Source organism: Rhinichthys klamathensis, unplaced genomic scaffold, assembly GCF_029890125.1.
Source record: "Rhinichthys klamathensis goyatoka isolate OS25496 unplaced genomic scaffold, OSU_Roscu_1.1 h1tg000001l_1, whole genome shotgun sequence".
Lineage (NCBI taxonomy): Eukaryota > Metazoa > Chordata > Actinopteri > Cypriniformes > Leuciscidae > Rhinichthys > Rhinichthys klamathensis.
Window position 1 is genome coordinate 2,412,501 of NW_026606555.1, and position 10,016 is coordinate 2,422,516.

At 28.1% G+C, this 10,016-nt stretch overlaps 1 protein-coding gene and 1 long non-coding RNA gene across 2 annotated transcripts in view; one reads left to right on the forward strand and one right to left on the reverse strand.

Moving 5' to 3' along the window:
* nup43 (nucleoporin 43) overlaps positions 1-8,556 on the reverse strand; it is a 20,552-nt gene extending 11,996 nt beyond the window's left edge. Inside the window, exons 1-2 of the mRNA XM_056246021.1 lie at positions 8,326-8,556; positions 8,117-8,239 (exon numbers count right to left, since the gene is read on the reverse strand). Of these exons, the coding sequence (XP_056101996.1) occupies positions 8,117-8,239; positions 8,326-8,445 (243 nt within the window). The 5' untranslated portion in view covers positions 8,446-8,556. The remainder of the gene's footprint in view (positions 1-8,116; positions 8,240-8,325) is intronic.
* Positions 5,454-6,219, forward strand: LOC130080656 (uncharacterized). Its single transcript, XR_008806684.1, has 2 exons — positions 5,454-5,810; positions 6,119-6,219. It is a non-coding gene; the product is annotated as an uncharacterized LOC130080656 (long non-coding RNA).
* Positions 8,557-10,016: the final 1,460 nt, after the last annotated feature.

A 10,016-nucleotide genomic window follows, 5' to 3' on the forward strand; every position in this document is an offset into this window, starting at 1 on the left:
AAAGAAAGAAAGAAAGAAAGAAGAAAGATTAGTTAAAAAGAAAGAAAGATTAGTTAGAAAGAAAGAAAGAAAGAAAGAAAGAAAGAAAGAAAGAAAGAAGAAAGATTAGTTAGAAAGAAAGAAAGAAAGAAAGAAAGATTAGTTAGAAAGAAAGAAAGATTAGTTAGAAAGAAAGAAAGATTAGTTAGAAAGAAAGATTAGTTAGAAAGAAAGAGAGATAGATCAGTTAGAAAGAAAGAAAGATTAGTTTGAAAGAAAGAAAGACAGATTAATTAGAAAGAAAGACAGATTAGTTAGAAAGAAAGAAAGATTAGTTAGAAAGAAAGATTAGTTAGAAAGAAAGAGAGATAGATTAGTTAGAAAGAAAGAAAGATTAGTTTGAAAGAAAGAAAGACAGATTAGTTAGAAAGAAAGAAAGATTAGTAAGAAAGAAAGATTAGTAAGAAAGAAAGAAAAAAGAAAGATTTGGTAGAAGGAAAGAGATTAGTTAGAAAGAAAGAAAGAAAGAAAGAAAGAAAGAAAGAAAGAAAGAAAGAAAGAAAGAAAGAAAGAAAGAAAGAAAGAAAGAAAGAAAGAAAGAAAGAAAGAAAGAAAGAAAGAAAGAAAGAAAGAAAGAAAGAAAGAAAGAAAGAAAAGAAAGAAAGAAAAAAGAAAGTAAGAAAGAAAGAAAGATAGAAAGAAAGAAAGATTAGGTAGAAAGAAAGAAAGAAAGAAAGATTAGTAAGAAAGAAAGAAAGAAAGAAGGATTAGAAAGAAAAAAAGATGAATTAGTTAGAAAGAAAGAAAGAAAGAAAGAAAGAAGAAAGATTAGTTAGAAAGAAAGAAAGATTAGTTAGAAAGAAAGATTAGTTAGAAAGAAAGAGAGATAGATCAGTTAGAAAGAAAGAAAGATTAGTTTGAAAGAAAGAAAGACAGATTAATTAGAAAGAAAGACAGATTAGTTAGAAAGAAAGAAAGATTAGTTAGAAAGAAAGATTAGTTAGAAAGAAAGAGAGATAGATTAGTTAGAAAGAAAGAAAGATTAGTTTGAAAGAAAGAAAGACAGATTAGTTAGAAAGAAAGAAAGATTAGTTAGAAAGAAAGAAATATTAGTAAGAAAGAAAGAAAGATTAGTAAGAAAGAAAGATTAGTAAGAAAGAAAGAAAAAAGAAAGATTTGGTAGAAGGAAAGAGATTAGTTAGAAAGAAAGAAAGAAAGAAAGAAAGAAAGAAAGAAAGAAAGAAAGAAAGAAAGAAAGAAAAAAGAAAGTAAGAAAGAAAGAAAGATAGAAAGAAAGAAAGAAAGATTAGGTAGAAAGAAAGAAAGAAAGATTAGTAAGAAAGAAAGAAAGAAAGAAGGATTAGAAAGAAAAAAAGATGAATTAGTTAGAAAGAAAGAAAGAAAGAAAGAAAGAAGAAAGATTAGTTAGAAAGAAAGAAAGAAGAAAGATTAGCTAGAAAGAAAGAAAGAAAGAAAGAAAGATTAGTTAGAAAGAAAGAAAGAAGAAAGATTAGCTAGAAAGAAAGAAAGAAAAAAAGAAAGAAAAAAAGAAAGAAAGAAAGAAAGAAAGAAAGAAAGAAAGAAAGAAAGAAAGAAATAAAGAAAGAAGAAAGATTAGTTAGAAAGAAAGAAAGAAGAAAGATTAGCTAGAAAGAAAGAAAGAAAAAAAGAAAGAAAGAAAGAAAGAAAGAAAGAAAGAAATAAAGAAAGAAAGAAAGAAAAAAGAAAGTAAGAAAGAAAGAAAGATAGAAAGAAAGAAAGATTAGGTAGAAAGAAAGAAAGAAAGAAAGATTAGTAAGAAAGAAAGAAAGAAAGAAGGATTAGAAAGAAAAAAAGATGAATTAGTTAGAAAGAAAGAAAGAAAGAAAGAAAGAAAGAAAGAAGAAAGATTAGTTAGAAAGAAAGAAAGAAGAAAGATTAGCAAGAAAGAAAGAAAGAAAGAAAGATTAGTTAGAAAGAAAGATTAGTTAGAAAGAAAGAAAGAAAGAAAGAAAGATTAGTTAGAAAGAAAGAAAGAAAGAAAGAAAGAAAGAAAGAAAGAAAGATTAGTTAGAAAGAAAGAAAGAAAGAAAGAAAGATTAGTTAGAAAGAAAGAAAGAAAGAAAGAAAGAAAGAAAGATTAGTTAGAAAGAAAGAAAGAAAGAAAGAAAGATTAGTTAGAAAGAAAGAAAGAAAGAAAGAAAGAAAGAAGAAAGATTAGTTAGAAAAAAAGAGAGAAAGAAAGATTAGTTAGAAAGAAAGAAAGAAGAAAGATTAGCTAGAAAGAAAGAAAGAAAGATTAGTTAGAAAGAAAGAAAAGAAAGAAAGATTAGTAAGAAAGAAAGAAAGAAAGAAAGAAAGAAAGAAAGAAAGAAAGAAAGAAAGAAAGAAAGAAGAAAGATTAGAAAGAAAGAAAGAAAGAAAGAAGAAAGATTAGTTAAAAAGAAAGAAAGAAAGATTAGTTAGAAAGAAAGAAAGAAAGAAAGAAAGAAAGAAAGAAAGAAAGAAAGAAAGAAAGAAAGATAGATTAGTTAGAAAGAAAGAAAGAAAGAAAGAAAGAAAGAAAGAAAGAAAGAAAGAAAGAAAGAAAGAAAGAAAGAAAGAAAGAAATAAAGAAAGAAGAAAGATTAGTTAGAAAGAAAGAAAGAAGAAAGATTAGCTAGAAAGAAAGAAAGAAAAAAAGAAAGAAAGAAAGAAAGAAAGAAAGAAAGAAAGAAAGAAATAAAGAAAGAAAGAAAGAAAAAAGAAAGTAAGAAAGAAAGAAAGATAGAAAGAAAGAAAGATTAGGTAGAAAGAAAGAAAGAAAGAAAGATTAGTAAGAAAGAAAGAAAGAAAGAAAGAAGGATTAGAAAGAAAAAAAGATGAATTAGTTAGAAAGAAAGAAAGAAAGAAGAAAGATTAGTTAGAAAGAAAGAAAGAAGAAAGATTAGCAAGAAAGAAAGAAAGAAAGAAAGATTAGTTAGAAAGAAAGAAAGAAAGAAAGAAAGAAAGATTAGTTAGAAAGAAAGAAAGAAAGAAAGAAAGAAAGATTAGTTAGAAAGAAAGAAAGAAAGAAAGAAAGAAAGAAGAAAGATTAGTTAGAAAAAAAGAGAGAAAGAAAGATTAGTTAGAAAGAAAGAAAGAAGAAAGATTAGCTAGAAAGAAAGAAAGAAAGATTAGTTAGAAAGAAAGAAAAGAAAGAAAGATTAGTAAGAAAGAAAGAAAGAAAGAAAGAAAGAAAGAAAGAAAGAAAGAAAGAAAGAAAGAAAGAAAGAAAGAAAGAAAGAAAGAAGAAAGATTAGAAAGAAAGAAAGAAAGAAAGAAGAAAGATTAGTTAAAAAGAAAGAAAGAAAGATTAGTTAGAAAGAAAGAAAGAAAGAAAGAAAGAAAGAAAGAAAGAAAGAAAGATAGATTAGTTAGAAAGAAAGAAAGAAAGAAAGAAAGAAAGAAAGAAAGAAAGAAAGAAAGAAAGAAAGAAAGAAAGAAAGAAAGAAAGAAAGAAAGAAAGAAAGAAAGAAAGAAAGAAAGAAAGAAAGAAGAAAGATTAGTTAGAAAGAAAGAAAGAAAGAAAGAAAGAAAGAAAGAAAGAAAGAAAGAAAGAAAGAAAGAAAGAAAGAAAGAAGAAAGATTAGTTAGAAAGAAAGAAAGAAAGAAAGAAAGAAAGAAAGAAAGAAAGAAAGAAAGAAAGAAAGAAAGAAAGATTAGTTAGAAAGAAAGAAAGAAAGAAAGAAAGAAAGATTAGTTAGAAAGAAAGAAAGAAAGAAAGAAGAAAGATTAGTTAGAAAGAAAGAAAGAAAGAAAGAAGAAAGATTAGTTAGAAAGAAAGAAAGAAAGAAAGAAGAAAGATTAGTTAGAAAGAAAGAAAGAAAGATTAGCTAGAAAGAAAGAAAGAAAGAAAGACAGAAAGAAAGAAGAAAGATTAGTTAGAAAGAAAGAAAGAAAGAAAGATTAGTTAGAAAGAAAGAAAGAAAGAAAGATTAGTTAGAAAGAAAGAAAGAAAGAAAGATTAGTTAGAAAGAAAGAAAGAAAGAAAGAAAGAAAGAAAGAAAGAAAGAAAGAAGAAAGATTAGTTAGAAAGAAAGAAAGAAAGAAAGAAAGAAAGAAAGAAAGAAAGAAAGAAAGAAGAAAGATTAGTTAGAAAGAAAGAAAGAAAGAAAGAAAGAAAGAAAGAAAGAAAGAAAGAAAGAAAGAAAGAAAGATTAGTTAGAAAGAAAGAAAGAAAGAAAGAAGAAAGATTAGTTAGAAAGAAAGAAAGAAAGAAAGAAGAAAGATTAGTTAGAAAGAAAGAAAGAAAGAAAGAAGAAAGATTAGTTAGAAAGAAAGAAAGAAAGATTAGCTAGAAAGAAAGAAAGAAAGAAAGACAGAAAGAAAGAAGAAAGATTAGTTAGAAAGAAAGAAAGAAAGAAAGATTAGTTAGAAAGAAAGAAAGAAAGAAAGATTAGTTAGAAAGAAAGAAAGAAAGAAAGATTAGTTAGAAAGAAAGAAAGAAAGAAAGAAAGAAAGAAAGAAAGAAAGAAAGAAAGAAGAAATATTAGTTAGAAAGAAAGAAAGAAAGAAAGAAAGAAGAAATATTAGTTAGAAAGAAAGAAAGAAGAAATATTAGTTAGAAAGAAAGAAAGAAAGATTAGTTAGAAAGAAAGAAAGAAAGATTAGTTAGGAAGAAAGAAAGAAAGAAAGAAAGAAAGAAAGAAAGAAAGAAAGAAAGAAAGAAAGAAAGAAAGAAAGAAAGAAGAAAGATTAGTTAGAAAGAAAGAAAGAAAGAAAGAAAGAAAGAAAGAAAGAAAGAAAGAAAGAAAGAAAGAAAGAAAGAAAGAAAGAAAGAAAGAAAGAAAGAAAGAAAAGAAAAAAAGAAGAAATATTAGTTAGAAAGAAAGAAAGAAAGAAAGAAAGAAAGAAAGAAAGAAAGAAAGAAATAAAGAAAGAAAGATTAGCTAAAAAAAGGAAGAAAGATTAGTTAGAAAGAGAGAAAGAAAGAAAGAAGAAAGATTAGTTAGAAAGAAAGAAAGAAGAAAGATTAGTTAGAAAGAAAGAAAGAAGAAAGATTAGTTAGAAAGAAAGAAAGAAAGAAAGAAAGAAAGAAAGAAAGAAAGAAAGAAAGAAAGAAAGAAAGAAAGAAAGAAAGAAAGAAGAAAGATTAGTTAGAAAGAAAGAAAGAAAGAAAGAAAGAAAGAAAGAAAGAAAGAAAGAAAGAAAGAAAGAAAGAAAGAAAGAAGAAAGATTAGTTAGAAAGTAAGAAAGAAGAAAGATTAGTTAGAAAGAAAGAAAGAAAGAAAGAAAGAAGAAAGATTAGTTAGAAAGAAAGAAAGAAAGAAAGAAAGAAAGAAAGAAAGAAAGAAAGAAAGAAAGAAAGAAAGAAAGAAAGAAGATAGATTAGTTAGAAAGAAAGAAAGATTAGTTAGAAAGAAAGAAAGATAGATTAGTTAGAAAGAAAGATAGATTAGTTAGAAAGAAATATTAGTTAGAAAGAAAGATAGATAGATTGGTTAGAAAGAAAGAAAGATTAGTTAGAAAAAAGAAAGATAGATTAGTTAGAAAGAAAGATAGATAGATTTGTTAGAATGAAAGAAAGATAGATTAGTGAGAAAGAAAGATAGATTAGTTAGAAAGAAAGATAGATTAGTTAGAAAGAAAGAAAGATTAGTTAGAAAAAAGAAAGATAGATTAGTTAGAAAGAAAGATAGATAGATTTGTTAGAATGAAAGAAAGATAGATTAGTGAGAAAGAAAGATAGATTAGTTAGAAAGAAAGATAGATTAGTTAGAAAGAAAGAAAGATTAGTTAGAAAGAAAGATAGATAGATTAGATAGAAAGAAAGAACAATAGATTAGTTAGAAAGAAAGATGGATAGATTAGTTAGAAAGAAAGATAGATTAGTTAGAAAGAAAGATTAGTTAGAAAGAAAAAAACATAGATTAGTTAGAAAGAAAGATAGATTAGTTAGAAAGATAAAAGATAGATAGATTATTTAGAAAGAAAGAAGATAGATTAGTTAGAAAGAAAGATAGATTAGTTAGAAAGAAATATTAGTTAGAAAGAAAGATAGATAGCTTGGTTAGAAAGAAAGAAAGATTAGTTAGAAAGAAAGATAGATAGATTTGTTAGAATGAAAGAAAGATAGATTAGTGAGAAAGAAAGAAAGATAGATTAGTTAGAAAGAAAGATAGATTAGTTAGAAAGAAAGAAAGATTAGTTAGAAAGAAAGATAGATAGATTAGATAGAAAGAAAGAACGATAGATTAGTTAGAAAGAAAGATGGATAGATTAGTTAGAAAGAAAGATAGATTAGTTAGAAAGAAAGATTAGTTAGAAAGAAAAAAACATAGATTAGTTAGAAAGAAAGATAGATTAGTTAGAAAGATAAAAGATAGATAGATTATTTAGAAAGAAAGAAGATAGATTAGTTAGAAAGAAAGATAGATTAGTTAGAAAGAAATATTAGTTAGAAAGAAAGATAGATAGCTTGGTTAGAAAGAAAGAAAGATTAGTTAGAAAGAAAGATAGATAGATTTGTTAGAATGAAAGAAAGATAGATTAGTGAGAAAGAAAGAAAGATAGATTAGTTAGAAAGAAAGAAAGATAGATTAGTTAGAAAGAAAGATAGATAAGTTAGTCAGAAAGAAAAAAGATAGATTAGTTAGAAAGAAAGAAAGATAGATTAGTTAGAAAGAAAGATAAATAAGTTAGTCAGAAAGAAAAAAGATAGATTAGTTAGAAAGAAAGAAAGATAGATTAGTTAGAAAGAAAGAAAGATTAGTTAGAAGAAAGAAAGATTAGTTAGAAAGAAAGATAGATTAGTTAGAAAGAAAGATAGATTACTTAGAAAGAAAGAAAGGTTAGTTAGAAAGAAAGATAGATTAGTTAGAAAGAAAGAAAGATTAGTTAGAAGAAAGAAAGATTAGTTAGAAAGAAAGAAAGATTAGTTAGAAAGAATGAAAGATTAGTTAGAAGAAAGAAAGATTAGTTAGAAAGAAAGAAAGATTAGTTAGAAAGAATGAAAGATTAGTTAGAAAGAATGAAAGATTAGTTAAAAAGAGAGATAGATAGATAGATAGATAGATAGATAGATAGATAGATAGATAGATAGATAGATAGATAGATAGATAGATAGATAGATAGATAGATAAGTTCATTAGTACATATAGAATGGTAGTTTAATTGAGTCTAGGGCTTCAGGGAGTTTAGATTTGAGTTTTTGTGTTGTACACTACCGGGCCACCGTAGTCTTGGCTCAATTTGAACTGTTGCAATGAAAGTCAATGGGATTTTTATGATTTTTAATATTAATTTTTAAGAAATCTGAAAGTCAAATCAGTCTGAAAAGATATAGCAACTCGAGTCAGAACAGTCTGAAGGTCTGACCCGAGTTTGGAGTTTGTAGAGTTAAAACTCTAGGAGGAGTAGCAGTCAGAATTTTTTGGGTAAGAAAAATAAGAAGAAGAAGAAGAAGAAGAAGAATAATAAGTTTAAATAGGATTTCAGTAAGTTGGCTTTCACAAGCCAACTTAATAATAATAAGTTTAAATAGGATTTCAGTAAGTTGGCTTTCACAAGCCAACTTAATAATAAGTTTAAATAGGATTTCAGTAAGTTGGCTTTCACAAGCCAACTTAATAATGTCATTAACCAGACAGTTGTGGGGCTCCATTGACTTCCATTGCAGGAAAAAACAAATAGGCTACACTGGAAGTCAGTGGTACCCCACAACTGTCTGGTTACCGACATTCTTCAAAATATCCTTTTTTGAGTTCAGCAGAAGAAAAGAAACTTAAACAGGTTTGGAACGACATGAGGGAGAGTAAATGACGACACAATTTACATGTTTGAGTGAACTATCCCTTTACAAACTGCGGGTGTGCGCGACAGGACCAGTGCAGGACTCTTTGGAGGATTTGGCCTATATTTTAAGTTTAGATTTACACAAGATAATAAAAAGTGATGCACATACGTGGCTAAAAGAACTAGTAGAATATTTAGAACTAGTAGAACTAGTAGTATTTCCAGTGACTACTTGCATTAAAATCTCTCTCAATGTTAATATTTTCAACAAAAAAAGAAAAAAAGTAGTGATGGGTAACGTTACAGCTGCCCCCAATCTCCTCTACTCACAGAACACTACACACTATTACAGTAGGCAGGTGTGGGTGTGGGTGTGTGTGTGTGTGTGTGTGTGGACCCTCACCTGCAGGTCCAGCACGTCTCCGTCATGCTGGAAGTCACACAGTAACTGAGGCTCTTCATCAAACTCTCCATCCATGTTTGACACTCCATGATCGCCCACCGACCAGATCGACACTTTGTTATTCTGAACACACACACAACGAACGCCGATTAATACCGAAACATCAGTGTGTGAGATATGTAACGTTAGTGAAACTCATCTGAACTAGCCTCGTTGTCCCAGGATCCCGTGGCGAAAAGCTCCGGCTGCTGCAGCGAGGCCGCAGACACGGGCCGCCAGCGCGTCTTGCTGATCTTCTGGGAGATGTATTTGGCGTTGATGGAGTCCATTGGGTCTCACTGGTGTCGTGTTGTGTTGTTGATCAGTTTAGCGTGCTTCACATACAGCAGAATGTATCCCGCCACCTCCGCCTGCGTTCGCCTAGTATGGCGGCCTCAGAGGGCCAAACGCGATTCGGTTTGATAAAAACTTATATTACGGTATGCTGATTAAAAATGAAAATATTTGTATTATTATTATAAAAGAGAATTTAAAAAGAGAAAATATAATTTCCCCTAGTAGTTTTAGATTTTCACGGCACGTTAATTAATGTAATATTTTTTACTTATTATTATTATTATTACCGGTATTATTATTACTAGAACATTTAAGTAAAGCTTCATGAAGCGAAGATAAATAAAATAGAACATTTTCACATTTCCTCGGAAGCGGAAGTCGTCATTGTTGGGTAAACTTTTACACCGATGAATGAGAGAAAACATTAAATATATATATATATATATATATATATATATATATATATATTCAACTTTCAACAAGAGTTTAAAAAAATATAGAGAGATTGATAACAGCAGTCAGATGATGAATGATGGAATATTATGCAAAGTATAGTGTTAAAAACATTTAAAAATATATATTTTTTAAAACGTCGCAGGATTTACAATGCTGATGATGACCATTAAAACATGTTTTCACACTCTATGAAAAAGGTCCATTTGAAACTTTTTTTGTCTTGTAGACAGTGACGTATACGCAGAAATTCTGCATTATTTACTGATAAATTTTAAAATCTGAGAAGAAAGAAGACACTCTGCCTGCCTTATTATTCCCTTATGCCCAATACATCTCATTTACATCATTCCACTATTAGGTTTAGAAATGTATTTCGTTTTGCATTGAGAAAAAGTGCCAAATCATTAGAGATGGGATTTATGGCTCTTTGAGGAGATCCGGATCTTTGCGATCCGTTCCTTTCAAAGAGCCGTTCAAAAGAACGGCTCTTTTGGCTCTTTTTAAATATTTAGTCAGTTTAAAGAAGCCAGCTTGGGGGAATCTCAGTTTATCCTGGAAATAATCACTGGGAGGAATGATGAGGTGAGATTTGTAGTCAATTAATTAAAACTCAGATATCACACACCAATATCTGAGTTTGAATTATTCTGAAATATTGATTATTACCTCATTTGTCATGTGTGGACTATATTCCATAGGGTTGCACAACATCCCTCTGCTTAGAAAGTGATATCACTATTTTGGATTTACCTTTAGTACAAAGTATGTGTATGTGTAAAGCTATGTTGACTTATGTTATTCATACAATACCACAAGAACATTTTGATAAAAAACAAAAACTATTTAAAGTTGTAAATATATACTGTAGATACAATAACATGAACACAAAATGCAATGTAAATAAATACAAAGCAGTTCCTTTGTATTTATTTACAAAGGAACTTAGTGTTACTTTAGTGGGGTTTTTTTTTTTTTTTTTTTTTAACTGGAGTAACCATGTGACGGCATGAGTCATTGGCTCTGCTCCTACCCAATGACAGCACGTAGGGTTTTTTCCCACTGGAGTACTCACGTAAAGGATGCGCGCGCGTGCACAACTATCATCATG